The sequence below is a fragment of the Pongo abelii genome, chromosome 22 (assembly GCF_028885655.2).
Source record: "Pongo abelii isolate AG06213 chromosome 22, NHGRI_mPonAbe1-v2.0_pri, whole genome shotgun sequence".
NCBI lineage: Eukaryota > Metazoa > Chordata > Mammalia > Primates > Hominidae > Pongo > Pongo abelii.
This window is the reverse complement of record NC_072007.2, coordinates 37,084,751-37,107,961: the sequence shown is the minus strand read 5'-3', so window position 1 is coordinate 37,107,961 and position 23,211 is coordinate 37,084,751. Positions and strand designations below refer to the sequence as shown.

At 36.4% G+C, this 23,211-nt stretch overlaps 1 protein-coding gene across 3 annotated transcripts in view; it reads left to right on the top strand.

The window, feature by feature from the left end:
- Window positions 1–23,211, top strand: part of ADAMTS5 (ADAM metallopeptidase with thrombospondin type 1 motif 5) — a 50,960-nt gene that overhangs the window by 10,066 nt on the left and 17,683 nt on the right. For all 3 annotated transcript variants that reach the window (XM_002830585.5, XM_009233854.4, XM_063720867.1), the window contains 2 exons: window positions 3,615–3,747; window positions 15,132–15,299. In XM_002830585.5, the coding sequence (XP_002830631.1) occupies window positions 3,615–3,747; window positions 15,132–15,299 (301 nt within the window). The remainder of the gene's footprint in view (window positions 1–3,614; window positions 3,748–15,131; window positions 15,300–23,211) is intronic.

Below are 23,211 nucleotides of genomic sequence, written 5' to 3'. Positions count from 1 at the left end.
AATGCCCACTGGGATTTTCAAAGTTCACACTATCTTCTGAGCATGCTTCTCAAGGCAGCATCCTTTACTGGCTCCCTGTCCCCCATCCCATCCCCAAGAAGTGCCCAGTAGATCTTGGGTATTATTATAGCTTCAAAATTCTGTGATAAATCACAAGCTTGGCCATATTTATAGTCTCCTCAAAGGTCATACCTGGTGAATGGTCACAGTGTCAATGACCTTCCTATCAAATCTCTGCTGGGGGTGCAGACCACCGTGAATACACTTCTGAGTTAGATACAATGTCTCAGTCTTGTATACTGGCCAACACCATACCACAAAACCACTAGATAAATCTCTGCAACCTTTGCAACCTTCATATTTTACTAAATCTTCCATTGCATTACTCTCCACACAGTAGTGGTAAGATATTGATCCTGCATAAAACAAGCCTTATTTGATATGACAAAGATACCACTTACCTTCAGATCTACACTGAACAAGCAGATAAGCTTTTGTCAGAACTTTTAATTCGTTTACCTCTTACATGGTATTGTATGTGATTCACATCTCTCCAGTATCTCCTGCTTCCAGGTCTAGATTATATCTATTTGTAGACACACACACATATATGTGTATCACATATATGTGTGTGTATACATACACATATATAATAGCAAATGTGTATATATGTATACACGTATACACATATACTATTGCCCCAATAATATCTTTACTCCTGCTCAGAATTTAAGAATTTAAGAAAGTATTCTATAAACTTCAAATAAGGTTTACACCTATAAATGTTATTAGAAATCATCAACAGAAAGTAGACATGAATGTGAGATGCTGTATTCTTAACAATTTGACGCACATTAGTTTTAATTCATTGAAACGAACATTGTTCACAAAGAAATTCAGATGTTCATTATAAGCCTTAAGGCTGAAACTGTAACTGTTTGCCAAGATTTGAAATTGTGTGAGTGAAATGGAAAGGTTGCCAGTTTACATAATTATAGCTACAGAAATATATAGTGTGGCTGAGTAGTCAATGAGTTTAATCAGTGTGGTTAAAGAAATAACAAGTGCTTCTGTTCATAATTTTGTCACATTTCCGTGGCAAAAGGCCAAATGCATTTAATCCAATTCAAGGATGACAAGGAGGGTTGATGGCCTCTAATGAGCAACTGATTAGCAGTAAACAGAGAGATATTAAGAACCTAGTTTAATCTCTATCGAGAACAGGAGGGTCATTTCCCTTTGCCGTGGCTCTTCCTCTTAGCTTGTTTATAGAGTAAGAAGGGAAAATGTAATTCTTGGATTTTATTATTTAAAGATAAATACCCCAAATTGCGATATAAACATAAATCTTGTTTTAAAAAAACGTGTGCAGGTATAACCTAGAGTGTCTAGCAGCTCCCTTAAGGCATGACCTAGGTTTTTGGTCCTAGAGATAGTGAAATGATTGTGGGGGAGGGGCTTAAAAATGTATTGTGCTATATTATTATCTCAAAGACTGATTATTATGCAAAAGTGTGTTCCAATTTCAATTTGAAAAACTACTAATTTGTACTCAACAGCTGTAATTTGGCATCCCATGGGATGACATGTGAGGATACACAGGAAACTTTGGAAGGCTGTTGGTTTTGTGACATGATTAACCAAGGCTACTTGGCTGAGATTTCCAGTGTCTAAAGCTACAGTAACGTGGTGGCCACACTGTGACTTTTCTCAGCTGGGAACTCATAATAAACAGAACACAATAAGGACCTGAGAATGTAGTAAGAGAAGAGAATACAGCTGAGTTTTTAAATACTCTTCACCTTGGTAGGATTTTTATGCAGCAAAATAGCAAAGGGTTAGAAGAGTATGTTGCCAACAATGATAGACTGGATTAAGAAAATGTGGCACATATACACCATGGAATACTATGCAGCCATAAAAAATGATGAGTTCACGTCCTTTGTAGGGACATGGATGAAATTGGAAATCATCATTCTCAGTAAACTATCGCAAGAACAAAAAACCAAACACCGCATATTCTCACTCATAGGTGGGAATTGAACAATGAGAACACATGGACACAGGAAGGGGAACATCACACTCTGGGGACTGTTGTGGGGTGGGGGGAGGGGGGAGGGATAGCATTGGGAGATATACCTAATGCTAGATGACGAGTTGGTGGGTGCAGCGCACCAGTATGGCACATGTATACATATGTAACTTACCTGCACATTGCGCACATGTACCATAAAACCTAAAGTATAATAATAATAATAATAATAATAATAAAAGAAAAAAAAAAAAAAAAAAAAAAAAAAGAAGAGTATGTTGCCACTGAGTACGTAGCATTGGTTATGTAGTCACACTGCCTTGTACTGGTTGTCTGGAGCCTGCCGAGGTCCTGCTGGCATACAGCATATTAAAGATGTGGGAGCACTATAATGTATCTGACTGTAGGTCACAATTCAACTCAATGAAACAAATGTTTGCTGAGTTCCTACTATATAAGCTGGAGAATATGGAAGTTGGGCATACAAACATGATTGCTGTATAATAGAAACATTTATTATTTTAACTAATAAACAGTTGTCTTTACAATAATTAATATATTTTTAAAACTTTTCCTTTTGGAGTTACTAACTTATGGCTTACTAGAAACACGATCTTGCTCTTTGGGAATGTAAATGAACACATTGTTAGTAAATTTTCATGGAAAATTGTGGTCAGGCACAAGAAATGCTAATGTCCATTAATACTCAAATAGCATTTAAAGGGAAAGTTTATCATTATGAATCTGTCATGTCAAAAAGTTGTGGCTTATATTTTCTCTTTATGTTTCATATCTTAAGAGGCTTGTTGATGTCTCTTTCATCTAAATTGATCATTTTTCACCATTATTGGGGTGGAATCATGTTCCTATTTGAGAATCTCTTAAAAGATTATATGACATCTATGAAAAGCTATGACTTTTTACCAGAAAAATGCATATATTCATGTATACACAATTAATATATGACATATATTTTCTGCAGATTGGTCAGGTTGAGAAATGCTACATTAAATGTTATAAGTAAGAATGTACAGATTTCAGAAGACACAACCTATGAAATTACAGCTCATTTGGGGAGTAAAAGATGACCTTTCCTCAAATTATGAATTAAAATTTAGTTTTCTATCCAAATTTCTAATAAATTTATAGTCTGCTGCAGACGTCTGGCTGCAGTTTGCCCCTGTAATAGAAAACAAATTATAAGGCCAGATTTTGATAAATTTAGCATGAATTTCTATCAGAATTTTAGGACTTTCCTAAGCATGACCACATGGGAAAGTGATCGGAGATGTATAGGCATTACGGCTTTGTTAAAGCTGCGGGTGCTATTGTAATAGACAAGTTACAATCCTAAGACATCTTTTTAAATGTAATTGAGTTCCATTATCCTTCTGTATTTCTGGGTCCCAGAGCAGTTTAGAAGAGTCTCTGCCTTGAGTTTCCCTTTGGAACGTTTCCAGAGAGGAACAGGTGATACCATAAACATATCGCCGTTGCCATTTGGGGTAAGCAAGTGGCTATATGGGGCGGCTCCTTCTGGATGTAAATTGATTTTAATGATTTCTTTCTTTCTCCCGGGCAGGATTTATGTGGGCATCATTCATGTGACACCCTGGGAATGGCAGACGTTGGGACCATATGTTCTCCAGAGCGCAGCTGTGCTGTGATTGAAGACGATGGCCTCCACGCAGCTTTCACTGTTGCTCACGAAATCGGTATGCAGTGCCTTTTCTTTTCCCTCACCAAATCAAACACTCGTAACAGCTGCAACAGGAACCAAAATACTTCGCAATTAATTCCAGATTTCTCCTGGTTCAGATGTACCACTGGGGATTAAATTTGTTTATATTTGCACTTTTAAGGTTAACTAATATGAGCGACAGAGAAGGCAAAGTCAGCAACACGGTGGATGTTTTCTTCTGACAGTGTCATTTAAAAGTTCAAGAGAAATTTGCTACTGCTACTGCCTTCTTACTATCTTTTTAAGCATCCCTAAATGACCCCTGGATGAAAGTTGTCACAGGCAACTTCGGTAAGCAGAGATATCCTTCTTAGAAGTTACTGGAGACAGTATTGGCTCATCCAGGGCTAATCAGTTTGCACAGAAATTTAACATGTTTTATTTCATTGTCAGTGATAATTGTAGGCTCCTGTCAAAGGTCATCAATGGCTTATGGTAAATATTTCTGTCTGGTTCTTAATAACAAGGAAAGGAAGCCAAGCCTGACACTCAACAGGGTTTGCTTTAAAATGTCACTTATCTAATTTGTTTGTTATAAGAAACACATCTAAATCCGACGTCTATAAATACAGGACTGAGTTGATTACTTATAAATACTTCCAAAATAAAGAATGTGTGCTTCCTAATTATTGACCTAGGTTACTAGGTGTATGAAAAATTGGCTTAGTACATTTAGGACTAGATGTTGGAATTAGACACAATTTTTTGCGTCTAATTTTTTTCTGTCTAATTCCAACATCTAGTCCTAAATGAGCTCAATTTTTGCTAAATTACTTTCTACCTATGTCACACTGGTCTAATTATTTAAACTCTCTGAGCTCCAGTTTTCATATCTGAAACATAGTGATAATAGTGCCTATTTCAGGGAGTTGTTTTGGGGAACAAATTGGGTAGAGTTTAGATAGTAGATGTTATTTATATCCACATGTACTTATGTTTTTCTTTTTAGCTAAATAGTTCATTTGCTTTTGAAATGTATGTATCAACTCAGCATCACCTTTTTGGGAGCAAAGCATGGTTTGATAATTATTGTACCTTTTGCCATCTATAGCAAAAAAGATTTTGATTTAAACAGATTTTGATTTTGAAGGTTAAAATTATAACTTTTAAATGGGAATTAAAACTACCTTTTTACATTCCTAATAGGCAGAGAATATTTTCACAAAGCATCCATTTCTAACTGCTATGTTTTCTTTGGGGAGTTAAATAAGTTCTAATCCAAGGTACAGTGTAATTACATAATTCACAATATTGCCCCAGTAAAACAGAATTCAGTAGTTAAATGTCAATTCTTAAGTATGGCATTAATGTTCCTGACACGTTTCTTACCTCCTAAGCAGAAAAACACAAATATAAAACCTAAACGTAAATAATTATCCAGTAGCATCACTGAGAATAATTCAGTGTTTTATTGATTAGGTGTCTTTGGCTTCAGTAGTCAAAGATCTGAGTGGAGTTCCAGCTCTGTCTCTGGGTTCTCTGTTTTATCTCAGACAAGTGATTTAGATACTTTGAGTCTCCATTTCTTCCCTATAAAGTAGGCTAATGAGGAGGCATGGCTGTCTTCTCAGCTGCACTAGAAGAACTGGTCAGCCTGAAAGCGTCTTTATAACACATGCCATTTAGGCTCCAGGGTAGGGATTATGTCTCTCATTTATGCCTATTAATCCTTACTGATAAAAACACAGCCTAATACAGAACCTTAATCAATATTTATTACATATCTATGTATGTGCTTGACTGCGTAAGCGGGAGAAAGAAACATGAGACTTGCTCAAGGCAACATTCTGATCTGCAGCGGAAACTAAAAGGAATTAGTCCAAATACTCAGGAGGATGTAATTAAATAGAGGAGACTTTTAAACTACACTAGTAATTAATCACCATCATTCAGAGTGAGAGGAGTCCCATAAGAAAGGTTCTAAGTCCCTGGAAAGGCAGAAGCTGATTCGTCACAGGTCAAGTGGAGAAATTATGGGGAATAAGCAGCAGAGCTGAATGTTGGCATCATCCATCCACAGGATTATGGGCTCCAAATCCTGATCTTCAAAAGGAAGGATTCCACATTCCTTAAAGGAAGGGCAGTTTCTTTCCTTTCTAGTGATTGGTTTTCACACATTGACTGCATCTGGGAGATTTCCCTGTATGTGGCAATAAATGCAGCTTCTTCAGGGCTACTTTGACCTCAAGTTAACTAGGGTGGAATGAAGAGCCCTGCGGGGTCACCTTTCCCAGCTCTCCTGAATTCCTAAGGCAATCTTGGGTTACAGGGCTGATGCAGCAGTCTGAGAGGCAGGAAGCCAGATGCTGATAAGCACAAATATTATATTAAAATTAAATATATACGTGTGTGTACACACACAGTAAGAACTTTTCTCAATAGTACAAGAATATTAGACATAGTTATACAAGGAAACAATGTAGGAGAAAGATGGGCTTCTGTATGAAAACTCAAACCCAAATCTTTGATGTATGATTGTGCCCTTCCATGCACTTAAAATTTTGGTTGGATTATCTTTGTTTATTTCTTTAGAAGTCCCTGTAATTCATTGTCCAATCAGACACTCTCTATTTAACTTCCCTTTTGTATTACATATGAACTAATCTATTTAGTTCATATGTAATATGAATTAAACTATTTAAGGTCTGGAAGTGGGGGAATATGGATTCAATTCTGCTTTCATAAAAGAATCTGGCTCTCATTCAGTTTATTTTCTAATCTCTTTATTATTCTTTAATTTCACTTTTTGCCTAAATATTATGAACATGTGTTATAAAAAATAAGCCTTCAACGTTTAGGAAAGATAGCCTGACAAAAGATTTCCTGATCATCTGTGTGTTATTACAGAGTCTTGCCCCTCCAGCCAGTGTGATCTTGGATAATGCAGCTTGCTGGTTTGTTTCCCATGGTGTGTTTTTTGGATTGCTGTGTGAAGCTCTCAGTCTGAGCTAACCATGCTCTCGATTCTAATTCTCCTCAATTCCTGCAATCTTCTCTCTTCCTAATTTTTTTTTTTTTTTTTTTTTTTTTTTTTTTTTTGAGATGGAGGGTCACTCTTGTTGCCCAGGCAGGAGTGCAATGGCGCAGGCTCAGCTCACTGCAACCTCTGCCTCCCAGGTTCAAGAGATTCTCCTGCCTCAGCCCCCCAAGCAGCTGGGATTACAGGCACCCACAACCACACCCGGCTAATTTTTGTATTTTTAGTAGAGATGGGGTTTCACCATCCCCCTTCCTTTTTACTAGACATTTGTGACTTTCTAGATTTGGAAGTAGTGTATATGGTCAAAGTATGGCAATGAAAATGACGTTTTGAATGCTCAGTTTTCCAGTGTTTTAAATTTACTCTAGCCTCATTCCAAAATGTGTAATTTCCTTTATGCAAACAGTGTGAATGTGTTACTGTGCTCAAAACACAAGCTAGGAGAAGATTCCAAGGCTGTTCCCATAATTTTTCTACTTTATTTCTTCTATAAGCAGTAAAAGGATATATTTGAGCAAGAATAACACTTCCATTAACCTACTTAAGGTTCTCGTGGAAATGCACAACTGTTTCCTCTTTCTCTTCACAATGGTTTAAAATAGAAAGTCATATCTATTTTGTGCATGAATAAACTGAATCAAAATTTTCTTTTTAGTTCATGAACAGCCTGGGAAACATAGGGAGACCCTGTCTCTACAAAAAATTAAAAAAAAAAATAGCTGGGCATGGTGGTGCATGCCTGTAGTCCCAGCTACTCAGAAGGCTGAGGTGGGAGGATTGCTTGAGCCCAGGAGATAGAGGATAAAATGAGCTATGATTACACTACTGCACTCCAGCCTGGGTGACAGAGTGAGCCCCCCACCTAAAAAAAACTCTTGCCTTGATAATTAACTCATAAGGTAAATAGAGGCAGAGCTGAAGTCTCTATCTGACACCATTTCTATCCATGGCATTAGATTACTTGAAGTCAAAATGACACAGATTAAAAACGAACAATTACGAAAACTTACTCTATTCATATACCATTTGATAACTAGAACACTTCTTTTTTTCTGCTAATTCTTTCAAAACAGCTGCTAGATTTTGAAGGTAACTAATCAACTGATGCCAATACAGACTTCTGGAAGATGGATATTGATTGACATTGACTCTGGATAGGCAGTCATAAAGTGCTTTCCTTCTTGTGTTATATGCAAGTAAATGTTGGCTAAATTGTTAAGGCATTTCAGAAAGTCACTTCAAAGTATCAAAAACACAGTCCCCATCCATGTTCCTTGAGTGGAGGCAGGAATGTGTTTATAGCCACTTTATAATCCAAATGTGAATTGCAGAAAGTTTTCAAGTTAGTGTAAGTTTACATTTTGAGTTTATATTTTAACTTGTCAAACTTTTATTATTGACTTGTAATAATAAAGATTTCACCTGCTACACACATGGTTCTTAAAAACAGTAATTTTATTGATGTTGGGCCAGCTTCTAATACACTAGGAGGAACAATCTGATTTTATTTAGACAAATGAAATCCATAATTTGCAAACATACCAAAGCTTTGCTTTATAGTAGTTAATTATAAAATGCACTAAGTGAATCTCTCCACTGTGAAAGCCTCCACTATGCTTCCTAAGCTAAACTCAGGCAACTTAAAAAGTCAAGACCAAATACTCAGCTGAGACTTAGGAAGTGGTTGAGACACAACAGCAAAGCCGCCTGTGTTTTGGTGTGGTTAAAAGGTGTTCCCTGGTTGTGCTGATCTGTGTGTGACTCTGCTTCTGTAGATGATTAGATTAAACACGGCCATATTTTGAAAAGCTGCAGAGGTTCTTGAAACGTCACAGACCAAATCCAAATACACAGAATCAGATGTCCAGGCTTGTTGTAAGATGTAAGGTTAGAAGGAAACTAGCATTAAACTTGATATTTGCCCGCAAACCCATTGCTTTAATCAACAAGCAGTTTGGAGGAAAGCCACACTATGTCTTTCTTGGCCTCCAAATAAAATGCGGGAGTAAGTTTTTGCTATATGTTGAGGAATATTGAGAGATTTTGTGTCTATTGTCAGTTTTTTAAAAACTTAATCCCAATTCATGTTTCTCTAGGGAGAAACCTATAGATTATCTGCCACACGTGTGGAAACCAGCAAACTGAAGGTGGCATAAAAAGTAACTCTATCACACACTTGCTGAGTGATGTTTTTTTCTTTTATGTTTAGGAAATTTCCTTTTCCCTCCCACATAAGAAGTGTCTAGTAATATTAAAGCTTGTTGGCTGGTGTGGTGGCTCATGCTTGTAATCCCAACAGTTTGAGACAAGCCCTGGCATCATAGTGAGACCCTGTCTCTACAAAAAGTAAAAAAATAACAATAATAATAATAAATAATAAATAAATAAATTAGCCAAGGGTGGTGAAATGCACCTGTAGTCCCAGCTAGTCAGAAGGTATGAGGATCATTTGAACCCAGGAGATGGAGGCTGCAGTGGGCTTTGATAGCATGACTGCACACCAGCCTGGGTGATACCGCAAGACTCTCTCTCTCTCTCCATATACATATATATATACACATATCTCTATATATACACATATATGTGTATATATATCTCTATATATACACATATATATATCTATATATACATATATGTGTATATATATCTATATATATACATATATATGTGTATATATATCTATATATACATATATATGTGTATATATATATCTATATATATCAGTTATATATATATATCTATATATATCAGTTATATATATATATCACTGATTACTAGACTACTCATAAGTAAAAGTATATAACAATCCCAGAATATCAATGAGGACAATAAAGTTAGCTAACAATCACTGGTCCTTTGATATATGTCAAGCACATATTCTAATCACTTTGCATGTTTTATATCATTTAATTCTTACAAAATGCCATGAGGTAAGTACCATTAGTGGGTCACCCAAGACAGAGAATGAAGCTAACACACAGGGTACTTTCTAAACCCGTCTAAAGTCAACAACTAATATACTGCTAAAGTGAGATTCAAACCCAATCCATCTGGCTCCAGAGCTCAACATGTTTATACGCTTCTAGAATGTTTTTTTTTTAAGACAGTTTTTACTTTAAAGGCTATAATTCTGAAATGGATTCAAAAGGATATTGACACAGCTAGTTATAAGGTGAAAAAGTTAGAGTTTCTTCCTTCCAAATTACATAATTGATACCACATTTACCATTCATGTTTAATGTTTTGAAATGGGAGTTTTAAGAGTTTTATCACATCTATGTAAAGATTCATGTTTGAATAAGCATGCATGATCCAATGACTGGAGCTCATGGTTCCCTTCTTCAAGGATTCTAGATTCTGATTCTATGTGAGCAGTTGACTCACTTTTCAACCCCTGGCAAGACCTTGCACCTCCATAATCCCAGCTGGAAAATTAGGTAAAATAAAAACATGACCTCATTAAGAAACAGATGCTTCATCTGAGCAGTGCTTTCCCAAGTAAACACATTACAGAGCTTCTTGTGACATTTTTTTAGGATGTGGTACTGTGTCCCCTTGACCATTGGTCAGTTTGGGATCAGGAGACAAGAGCTTGAAATTCTGTTTAATTTGCAGACCAAAGTTTAGAAAAACAACCAATTTCCTTCCTGAGGTTAATGTTATAAGTCAGCCCTGGTTGTACAGTAATGCCTGGGTTGAATAAGAAGCTGAACCAACAGTTTCCTTTAAAGTGGTGTGTCTTCATCTGGCTACACATTATCACAGATTTTCTAACACCAGATTCTCTTGTGAATTTAATGAAGCAAGGTGTTCTTAAAATCTGTATTGGGAATATCAAAGATAACATTTATTTTATAAAATGTCACCCCTTTGCCAATTCAAAAAGGGGATTTTCGTACCAGAAAAGTTACCAGGTGATGATTTGTTTGCTATTTCTGAGCTAACAATGTAACTCAAACTCTCAGCCGTATAGACTTTACTCTGACATAATTTATCATTACATTTATTTTCTTAGATTAATTCAAATAAACTCCTTTCTGATATTACTTGCTGACAGACACTCAGCATGACTGTTGTATTTAAGACATGATTTAACATCAATTAAGAATAGGTCAACATCATCTAACACAATTTATGCCTTAGCTTTTACTAATTATTTCAAACAGTGAAATACAGTTCTGGCCGGGCGTGGTGGCTCACACCTGTAATCCCAGCACTTTGGGAGGCCAAGACAGGTGGATCAACTGAGGTCAGGAGTTCGAGACCAGCCTGGCCAACATGGTGAAACCCTGTCTCTACTGAAAATACAAAAAATTAGCCAGGATGGTGGTGTGCGCCTGTAATGCCAGTTACTCAGAAGGCTGAGGCAGGAGAATCGCTTGAACCAGGGAGGTGGAGATTGCAGTGAGCTGAGATCTTGCCATTGCACTCCAGCCTGGACAAGAGAGAAACTCCATCTCAAAAAAAAAAAAAAAAAAAAAGAAAGAAAGAAAGAAAAAAAGAAAATAAATATAGTTCTGAGGTATGCACCGCTTGGAAAATACTCGTGGATTAGACAGTTGCATTATTCTCTGAATTTCACTCTGGCTTCTATCTCCCTTCCCGAGTTAAAACCTTATTTAGCATATAAATACAGAGGCCATTAACAAGTGCATCTATTACACAAGTGTGTTTGGTCCTTAATTGCCTCAGAGTTTTAGGTGAAAAGCTTCCAATTACATCATCAAGAATTAAAGATAGCTGAGAAAGATAGTATTGTAAACAAAATTGCTCAAGCAAACTGCTTTTCGATCTTTTGCATGTCTGCTGATTATAAATGGTCCTAAACACAAATACTAATTCTTCCCTAAAGCAAGACTTCACTACCTCTGCTTTAAATCCTGACAGCAGATAGTTACCTTGAAACCCACCTCTGCCTTTTCTCTCACTAGGAGTTTCGCGTCCTATTTTAGTGAGGGAGCTTTCTCAAATCTTTGTCAAAATGCCTTTCAGTCCTCCCCACCCTTGTCTTGCAACACTCTGACTCTCCAAAAAGAACTCTTTCTCTTTTCGAAGGGTAAGGATTGCCATTCTATGTGGATTTCTCGATTCCATCCCCCTGCCTCCTCTAAAACCTCACCCTCAACTAACTCTGTTGCTCTGTATTGCTCTAAAAACTCATCATGTAATACAATTTGATGTAAACAACAAATTACTTTTGGCATTGTACACATTTTCTCCATACGCTTTTATATTCTTCATGTGCTGTTTTACTCTCTGAGACAGGGATATCTAATCCTATCTGCTGCTAATGCTCCTGGGGTCTGCTTGTCCAAGAAATGCTTAATCTCCAAACCACACCATTCATTTTAAACATCTCTGTGAATGATTTATGAACAAACTCTCCCTGAAAAGGCAGATGTCTTCAAAGCTATTAGCTTTTCCAATTCCCCTTCACAATCCCTACTTGAAATACACAGTTGTCAGCTGTGACATTGTATTTTAAATTCCCCAGATTCTGGATTTTCTCTGGTAGTTAGTTTTTAGTATCATAGCGTGCTGTCTTTACTGTGAGGACTCCTTTAAAATTGCTTATACTTTTGTGTACTTTTGCTATTTCAAGGCTGATTTCAACCAACAGTAAATGTCTTAGCATAATTGACTGGTGGCTCGAATTAGAAAATACCATTCCTTTTGCTGTTTGCAGCCTTTAGAATGTGTGTCACGTCTTTCCTGAAGAGCATCCAAACATCCCTCACATTGATCTTCCCTTTCATATCCTGTCCAGCTCCTGAAGGGAAGTCACGTGGTTCTCTTGCCATGCCCTGGTTCCAGCTACTCTGGAACTGGCTGCCTGTTACTTTGGGTGCTTAAGTGTTCTTCACATTGCCCAGGACTCTCACTGCCCTTCAGAGAGCATGCCTCTCCCAGACAGCTGACAGGCTTTCTTCATGAAGGACAGAATGTTCATTCGCCCTCAAAAGAGTCGATCTCTTTCAGTTGACTCTAAGCAGTCTGTTTCTGCCTGACTTTTGGAGATCTTACAAAAGTCACATTCCCTTGCTGAGGTGAAGTGACGATTTGTTCATGCTTGAATGGCAGTCTTTCGCAGTGCAATTTCTTCTATGCATCTTCAGTGGCAATTAAGTTTCAGTGGAAAATGAGTAAATTTGGGAAGCATAGAAGTCACAATATTATATTAACTAACATTCCAAAAGATTCATAAATGATGCCAAAATATTTCAAAATTAAATTGACTTGCTTACATAATTGAAATCTTTAAAATTACATGCTTCACCTCTCTGTTTGAAAGAAAGAATGAAGGTACTTTCTCAGGTCCCTCAAAGTGAATTTCGTGTCTGCCATGTGTCCTATATTTTAAATCAGAATTCTAAAATCTACCCTCCAAATGAAGTGAAAATCTCTTGATACAATAATAAAAAGGCATATGGAAAGTGCTATGTATTTATATAGATTTGGAGGAAAAGGCCATTACTTCATTAAATAAATATAAATATCCTATGAAGTAGAATGTATACGTCACGTTTTTTAAGTAAAAACCTGGATTCAAATAAATATTATGTTGCAGAGGTCACTTGGGGACACTTTTCTTCTATGCCAGAGGAAAAAACTCAAGAGTGAAATTTCCACCATATCCCTCAGTGTTAACTGATAAATCCTCTATCTTGGAAAATTTCAGGAATTGTAGAGTGCATTATCAACAAGTATTTCATGTACTAAGTAACTTTAAGTCGTTTCTAATAGTACATGAATGAAAGATTCTGTTATTTTCTTTTTTTCTGTGAGCTGTGAGTTTCTTGAAAAACTCAACAAACCACTCAAAAATTAGATGAGCCCCTGCTAATTTCCTTTGCAAGTTATTTGGGACATACTTTATATATAGACTATAATGCACTCATGCTACTGACCAAACAAAATGTTAAGTGGTGGTGGGAGAACTTCCCAGAGAAAACTTGTAAGCCTAGTAAATGCTGTCGAAGTAAATATCTGAATAAATAACATAAAAATGTGGAGACTTGGAAGGTCACCGAGCCCTAGCCACTTATTTTTCAGCCATAACAGCAGTCAGCTGCTCAGTGGACAATTTTGTTATGAGGTGTTGGTGATTTAACAAGTTGGCCCAAAGTAGTCGGAATATAAAGTGAAAGATTTCATCTCTGTTGGGTTTTATTGGTGCACACTGGACTCTTTTGCTAGAATGGCCAAAGTTTTCTGCGTTTGGCATTCAAGATCCCAAGGAGAATGTAGTCATCAGTTTGCTACAGTGTTTCCTCAATTTGTTTTAGTGGTTTGTGTATGATTCTAGAAAGCTTTGTTAAAAACACTACTAGGATGATTTGCTGTCCACTTTTTAGAGTTTGTAATTGCTCAAACTACTGTCCTAGATGTTTTAAATAGCATTGTAAATTTGTTGTGGAATATCATTTTATCCTTAGACTGCATGAAAATTGATCTTATGTAATAAAAAGCAATTTACTTGGATTATAAGAATGCAATTATGGGCTCTGTGAAATAATATCTAGCTTGACTGGAACTGCAGAGAACATTTTTGGTTGAGAGGCTTAAGCACAAATATCACCTGGCTGAGTGGTTTTGAACACTCACAACAATCACTTGGGAAACCAAGCTGTCCTTTCTTCAAGCTCTCAAACTTCATGTTATTGGTATTTTGACATTTTAAAATGTAAATGGGTATGTTTTCAAAGTGAGCTATATGTTTGTGACAATAGTAAACATTCATAACTCACTAAATCACCAAAAGAAATGAACGGATGAAGCAAGCCTCGTTTTGCATGAAACCGGAAAGTTCCTCGTTTCACTTCTCTTTCGTCTCCCCTAGTCCTCCCTTTTATTAGCCACCTATTTACTTGACTAAGAAAATAAGTCATTGACATTCAAAAACCATCTATTAAGTGTTTGCAACTTGCACAGCACTAAGTTCAGTACAGAGGTTTCAACAGTATATGGGAGCAAATGCACTTTGATCTCATGGGGCTTGATCAGAGAAGGCAGAAAATTAGACAATCAAAATGATATGTGGTGAGGGCTATGACATAATCCCACAATTGTCTCGCAAACTCTAGATTCTAAATAAGGCTTTGTTTCCACATGTCATTAAGCATATGTGATCCAGATGAATTATGGGAACATCTACTCTTTAGTTTTTCAGTTTCCATCGAAATGTTCACCAAAAGCAACTGCTACACTAACTCCATGCAACTTTTATTTCCCTGGAGGTCCAGTCTCTGGGTGAGAAAGCAGTTAAAGTGAACTCATCTACAATTAGGGGAAAAAAATCAAGCCCTAGCATAACTGTCATGGAAAAATAGAAATACACAATCACGAATTATTTGTACTTCCTCTGTTGTCTCCCTTAGGACATTTACTTGGCCTCTCCCATGACGATTCCAAATTCTGTGAAGAGACCTTTGGTTCCACAGAAGATAAGCGCTTAATGTCTTCCATCCTCACCAGCATTGATGCGTCTAAGCCCTGGTCCAAATGCACTTCAGCCACCATCACGGAATTCCTGGATGACGGCCATGGTATGTATCATTTAGGAGAACACAGGCTGAGGAACAAAATTTGGGATTCTTAGAAGTTTGACTTCATTATATCCTCATGATATTCATCTTGCCCTCTAAGACAATAGTTGTGTGGACAGTGTCAGAAGAAAGACCAAGGAAATTGATCATATGTGGGTATGTACTGCCAACGTCCTTGGTGGCATTTTAGCTATGGTATTTTGGCTTTTGAATTGAAAAAGTTCAAAGGAGAAGCAGTGTGGAAGACCACACAGAATGCCTAGCTAGTGCTCTGAAAGTCTGGCTTTTATTCCTTCTTTTACCACTAGCTTCCTGTGAGAACTTTGGCAGACATCTTGGTTTCCCTGCTATTAATATGACTCTCAGAATTATTTGTTACATGCCTATTATAGGGGTGCAGTTAAGGTGTAGGTGACAATTCTACCGGATTCTCTTTATGGCAACATAAGCCCAGAAGAGGAAGCTTTCTAGATTTGCACTGACTAGAAGAATTTGGTTTTATCCTGATTGCAGATTCTCCTGAAAGTAGAGTAAAAACTGCATAACAGAAATAGAAAAGCAATCTGAATGATGGGAAAACACTTTAAGAACTTCAAAAGAAAATCTTTGGCTTTATCCTTTAAATATAGTTCAAGAGCACAACATACTTTACTAAATTCTGTAAGACTAGGATTAGTGCTGTAAATTATATTAAAATACCAAGGAAGTTACAATTTTTAGAAATAATAAATTCTGACCCCTAAGTAATCTTTGAAACAAGCTGTTGCAAATTTCCTAGCATTCTTCAGTACTTTAAAGTAATAAAAACACAGGAGGATAGATGCATTAGCACTGTAAAGAATCATCAGACATTATGTAGCTGAAATTTCCTATCTTACAGAAATGGACATATCCCCATTTATTTTATGTACTCTCAAAATTTGTGTTTCTAAAACTAGTAGTTAAATTGAATGTGACAGAAATTATTGATCATAATAATTTTCTATAAAATTATCTCATGATATACGGTTCAAAGTTGAATAATCAATGAAAACTGTCTTTTTCCCAGTTCCACAAAGTTTATGACTTAATGTCCCATAATTTTTTAGTATGTTGACTGTTTTGAACTGTGGCTACATAATACCAGAACAATGGACAAATTCAAATTATTTCAGACATAAAGAAATTCAGCTGCACAGGTCTCTGACACCATGGAGTCAAAATATGTTCATTAACTCATTCTTGCTCCATTCGTGGTGAACAGGTAAGGCTTTAGCTGCCTGTTACTATATATTTGTACTTCTCATTTTGAAAAGCAATCTGGGTCCAGCTTGGTTTAAAATATATCTCAATACAAAAAAAAGTTCCTTTTTAGTTGAAAAAATATCTCAATAATTTAAAGACTTGGAAACAACAATAAGAATTAATGTATGAAGCTTTTTCTTTAGACCAATAATACTATGGTAATTCTATGTTTAGCTCAGTTTACATTGTGGATTAAATGCAGATAAAGTCCTAAAATGAATGTTACCTTACTATCATCCTATCTACATTGATCAGGTCAGTATCTCATAAAGTCCTTCTTGGGTGGAATCTTAAGTCTCCACGCATAATATTGCTTTTCTGTTTTACTTCTTTTCAGGTTTTCTGAAAATAAAATAACATTAATATTTTATTTCAAAATCACACGTTACACATTCCAAGAAGTTGAGCTAAACCTTGAATCACTAAATGAATGGATTTAGTTGCTAAGGCAGCAAATACTTATGGCTAAAATGAGACCAAATTTTTTTCCCTGTGCAAGTATTAGGTCAGCTAATTACAATGCTGTGGAGAATTTTGTTCCTAATTTTGAAATGATTCATTTATTTCACGTTTATGGAATTTGTGATCTTAATTTCTATGCAGTAAATATGCTTTCAGCATTGTCTTCATTTTTAACATTAATTCTATATTTAAAGGAGTCCATGCTCTGATTTTTTAAAGATTTTATAACAAATTTACATATTTTTATATCTCTGTTTCTGTTCCAAAGGGCTCATGATAGAGAACAACTAAGAACATAATTTTAATAGAAATAGATCTTATTCATTTGCACTAATAAAAAAGTATCTAAATTTCTCATATATATATTAAATAAATTCAATTACCAAAATTCCTTGAACAGAAAATGCTTATAGTTTACTTATTTATTTTTTTTCATCCAATCTAGACTTTCTCACTTTTGAATATGTTGGTTTAGTTAGGTAGCCTTTTGTTTCAATAAAATAATCCTATTTTATCAGTAGCTTATAACATGAATAAAGTGATTTCAGAATAACAAAAACCAAAGAAAAGCAGTGTGGCACAATGACAAAGCTCAGTTATGTCTTACTTTGTTTCAAAAGAGCATACTCAGATTCCGAATTGAAACAGTGGTACTCCCTGTAGTGCTATTAAAGATGAATTGAAATAACTTAATAACTTTGAAATTGTAACCAAAAAGCTGACTTAAGTCAATGTAAGTGAAAGTGTGGCCATAGAAACTACTAAACCCACTTTAGAGATGATTGAGGTGCTAACATTTCAACTACAGAGCATGGGAGGGAACTAAGAAGATAGTCACAGCCCAAGATGATAGAAAAACAAACAGATGCATCTTTGTTAGAAGACTAAACGATGTCACAAAACTATATTATAAAACCTTTTAACTTTACTCATAGAAAGCTACACAGGCTTCCACTCAGAGCCCATTTATTCGTATTTTACAGTTCTACCATTTTTCTGTTCTAATTTTCTAGGCCACTCAGTTTTTTAAGCAATAAAATAGTCATGATGGATGAGGGTGGGGAGACTTTAGACAGGTAATCTGAGAGCAAGAAATGATACTATTTAACAATAAGAGAAAAGCTGTAAATAGCAGCCCAAAAACATGAAAGGCACAGTGGTCTGGCACCATTTTCTAAAGGTCAAAAACCTTATCTCACCAACACGGTCCCTCAAGTTAGTGCTATATTTCAGCATGATACAATAACTGACACACAGAAAAAAATGATTTTCAGTTATCTAGGAAAGTTAAACTGTGACCACTATAAAGGCAGAAAAGCAATTGCTATTTTTAAGCAGGTAATCTCACAACACATATACAATTTTTCAATGGTACCTAAAGGATACATTATAAATGGGAATTCCATTTATGTCTAATATCTTACCCCACCCCCTCTGACCTTCAGCAATACTGGAGAAATGAGGTCAGAGAGTAAAGTTAAATTCAAAGCATTTGATTTATTTTTAAAATTATTAGCCATAAGTAGCTGGACATTTGTAGCACTCGTCCACTGCCAAATGTAAATTCATTACTACTGAGTGTTTCCTGATTTAGTTCCAACAAGAAATATGCAGCAATTAGGTTATGGTTGAAAAACCAGTGTGCTCACTCTAAAGTCACTGTGTCTGCAGATTTGTGATTCAGAAAAGGAGAAGCCATGTCTCATGGGACCCCCCCTACGCCCAACCTTGGCCAAGATACTTGTAGACATTCTGCAGTGTTTATACAAGCTAGCTCTAGGCAAGCTGGCTAGGAGTATGATCCTCAAAAATAAAGGTAAGCACTGGCAAAGAAATTGTGCAGTGAAAGCAGGTTATTGAATTTCCTTTCTCAAATGCTTACTAACCTTGAGTCCAGAAAAGACAGCTGTGTCTGCTGTATCCCTGAGGCCACGGTGCCAGATGATGAGAAAGGCCACGACTTATGTAGCTACAGCTCAAGAATACTCACAACACAGGTTGCTAAGGAAAATCTATAGATGGTTTTGAAAATTCGTCATGTAGTGTAAAGAGCTAAGTTTACAGCCACTTACTGAACACAGAACTCTGCACATAAAATGATATTGGAAAACCAGTTCTCTGAATCTTTAGTTAAGTATAGACTGTAAACCTAGCCAGGAGAGCTTAACATCAGTTTTTAAGGTGGCGTTAATAAAATTCAAAGCCAACACTATGGTTGTATCTTGATTTTCAAACTAAATATGCTCTTTAATAGAGTGTGCAAATAAGACATATAATTTAAGGCCACGGTGACTTATATTTTTAAAAACATTCCTTTATCGTCTATCACAGGGAGTCTTTAATTTAATTTCCTTGCCATTACATCTGCTAAACAGTATACCTAATGCATCTAACAGCTTCACACCCAGACTCCTTGAATTGCTTTTTGACAACAATTGTCTGGTTTTTTGAAGTGCTCTTGTTCATTCTTATATCACTGGGCCCAAAATGAGTGATCAAAGAGCAGGCAAATGCACCCATTTTTCTTTTAACATTAGACATTCAAGTAAAGACCTAAAAGCTGAGGGGCAAGGGCAGTGAGATGAAGAGCGGAAGCAAAGGGAGATTGTAAGCAGTGGTGTTAGGCTTCTTTGGATGAGTTTCATTAGGAACATTAATTGATTTCTCCTACATCATGAATATTTGGGTCATACTTAATTTCGTACCTGCATATTGAAAAGGAAGAAAGATGGAAATAATTTTAGTGCTAGAAATAGGGAAGAAAAAATTGAAAACAATAAAGAACAACAACTTTGAGACCGGGCATGGTGGCTCACGCCCTGTAATCCCAGCATTTTGGGAGGCCAAGGTGGGCGGATCACCTGAGGTCAGGAGTTTGAAACCAGCCTGGCCAACACGGCGAAACACCGTCTCTACTAAAAATACAAAAATCAGCTGGGCATGTTGGCACATGCCTGTAATCCCAGCTACTCAGGAGGCTGAGGCAGGAAAATCACTTGAATCTGGGAGATGGAGGTTGCAGTGAGCCGAGATTGCACCACTGCACTCCAGCCTGGACAACAGAGCTAGACTCCAACTAAAAACAAAACAAAACAAAGAAAACAACTTTGATAACTTTGGTTAATCATTAATATGAGAGACAAATAGTACTATAAGTCAGACATATAAAACTAGAGATTTTTCTGTTCCATTTCCTGGAGGCATGGCATTCCTTCCAACACCTTTAGTGGAATTCTGCCAACACATTTTCTTACTGGTTCGCCTCAAATCACAACACTTTACTTTTTATTTTTTTGCCTTATTTTAAGGATTTAGTTTAACATGAATGGTAAAAATATGTATGCAATATGCACACATTCCTATTGACTTTCTTTCTTTTCTTTTTTTTTTTTTTTTTTTTTTTTTTGAGGCGGAGTTTCGCTCTTTGTTGCTCAGGCTGGAGTGCAATGGTGCGATCTTGGCTCACTGCAACCTCCGCCTCCCGGGTTCAAGCGTTTCTCCTGCCTCAGCCTCCCTCCCAAGTAGCTGGGACTACAGGCGCCCGCCACCACGCCCAGCTAATTTTTGTATTTTTAGTACAGACAGGGTTTCACCATGTTGGCCAGGCTGATCGCGAACTCTTGACCTCAGGTGATCCACCCGCCTCAGCCTCCCAAAGTGCTGGGATTACAGGCATGAGCCACTGCGCCCAGCCTGACTTTATTTTATTGTCTATCCATTTATATATATACAATGTTAAAACAAAAGGAAGAAGGAAGGAAAGGGGAAAGGGAGGAAAAGAGGGAAGAAGAAACTTGTCAATTTGTAGAACAGACCAAACACAAAATGTTCCCAGCAAGGTCCAGATCAAATTTCAGACTACGATGAATTAGAAAATATGTGAAGTAGGTGTGAAGAAGTGGTTGAGAATAAAATTAAAACAGATTAAGAAAAAAATCAGCAGTAGGTTGGATGCCTCTAGAGGTCACTAGAAATGATACTGAAAGGTTGATCAGTTTCCCCTTTTACTCCTTCCCCAAACTGTATACATTTCTTAAACATATAAAATGTATATCCAATCTGTTATTACTTAGATTTTAAACATTTTATGCTGTGAGATTCAGACTTAGGCTCTGTATTGATTTTTGTTATTGTTTCTTGGCACCATTCTGCCATTTGGTAGAGATGCTTATACCTATTTTGTTGCAAAAGGACATAATTCAATGTAAAAATGAAATTATATATACTTTGGCATAAACAGAAATTGATGCAGCTACAAATCCTAGTACTGAGAACATTGGCATAACACATTAATTGCAATTCTGAAATAAATTATTTTAAGCAAGAAAAGATCATCTCCACATGTATGACCTCTAAGGGAAAATTATAGAGCTGATATATCTTATTTTTAATAGAAAGCGAATGTGTTATTTATTTTTAAAACTTACAGTTCTAAGTTAAGCTTTTTAAAGAGATGCCACATCTTGAAATCTCCTTGTTGGAAGCCGATTTCAAATTGTTTGCATTACACGTTTCTTTTTCACTTGTCATCTACTAGTGAGGTAGAACAGGTGTCAGTGACTCTGTATGCATAGTCAGGTGGTGAGTTATTTTGACTCCAGAAAAATGAGGTAGATCCATGCCATGTGCATGCACACATGGTAAAGACTTCCTAGCTAATATTTAGTTACCCAGTCTTGTGGTCTGTGCTTTTTAGTAAAATTTTTTAAAAAAACTTTCTTAAAACAGCACTTTCGAAGAATTGGAAAACATTATTGCAGACTCAGAGATTTGTTGACAGTCTTCTAACATCAGCAATCTGCCAAGCATCCCCTAGTTTATACAGTACTTCTTTTTTGATTCTGCAATGAAGATAATGTTTTTCGTGGAGTTCTGAAGCCCTAATCGCACTCTGTCTTATAAACAAAGCTTAGTGAGCTTTTACTATCATTCTTTCCTATCGACTTGATTTTCATGTTTTTCTTTTAACTTGGTGTTTTTCTCCCAAAGTTCTCTTTGGCTGGATTCTTATTTTTAATGCTTTTTCTGGCTTGCCTTAAGAAGCTTTACATTTTCAAACGTTCCGGCTCAGAAGTTAAACAGGAACTTTGCTCTTTATTCATTTTCATATAATGCCCCCAACACAGATTGACAAATTCTAAGGTATTCACTTTGAAGAAATTTGAATGTAGTCCTTAAAAATTTGTAGTATACTTAAAATATGCTGAATATTCTATTTCTCAGTGGCACATAAGGATTTGAATATGACTTTTTTGTTGAATAAAAAGAATAACTGTAATACATCTAAAAGGCTGTTAAATATGCTGGGATAGAACTACCATTGCTTTGTATTTTTCTGGTCACCCTTAATATCTTTGTTAGCTAATTTCACATTTACAGTATCACAGTGAGAAAAGAAGCATTATGCAGATCTTGAAAATAAATTAGGGAGAGGTTAGCTAACTTAGCCAGGAGCACTCAACCATTTAGTATTTCACCAGAGTAAGACTTCAGACTGGGTGTTTCTTCCATTAAGCTCAATATCCACCACTTAAAGGATCCTTACACATGGCTGCCCTTTAGCAATACAATCAGGCAGCTACTCACATGCTAACAGAAGCCATATGGCGTCAGAAGAGAAAGGCAGGCTCTGAGCGTGAAACCATAACAGCTGTGTGACCCTGGGTAACTGGTCTGCCTCCTATGGGCCTCAGTTTCCTTATCTGTAGGATAAATAAAAAATGCACTAGAATCTGCCTGATGGGGTTGTGGTGAGGATTAAATGAGCTCATATATGTAAAGAACGGAGAATAGTGTGTGTAACAAATATTTGTTATTTTATTGCTATTATAATAATTGTGTAAATCCTAAAATCAAGTAAACAAAAAAATACAGAAACAGATGGGCAATATGCATGCACATGTGGGTGACAAAAGAAAATTAATGATGTTAACTCACTGGACAGGGAATCTTAGGGAAGCTTTTGCGGGGAGGGGAAGGAGAGGACGAGGAAGCAAATTTAAGGTTTTGGATTCTCATCGTCCATGTTCCAGCTTCTGTGGATTCCCCATCTCACCCCTCTGCCTGTACACCCTCATATATGATGCAATGAGATGCCTACCTTGTTTCGGCAGATAGATCCAAATACTCAACAAACACCGATTCCATTAAATAGACATAAAGCAAA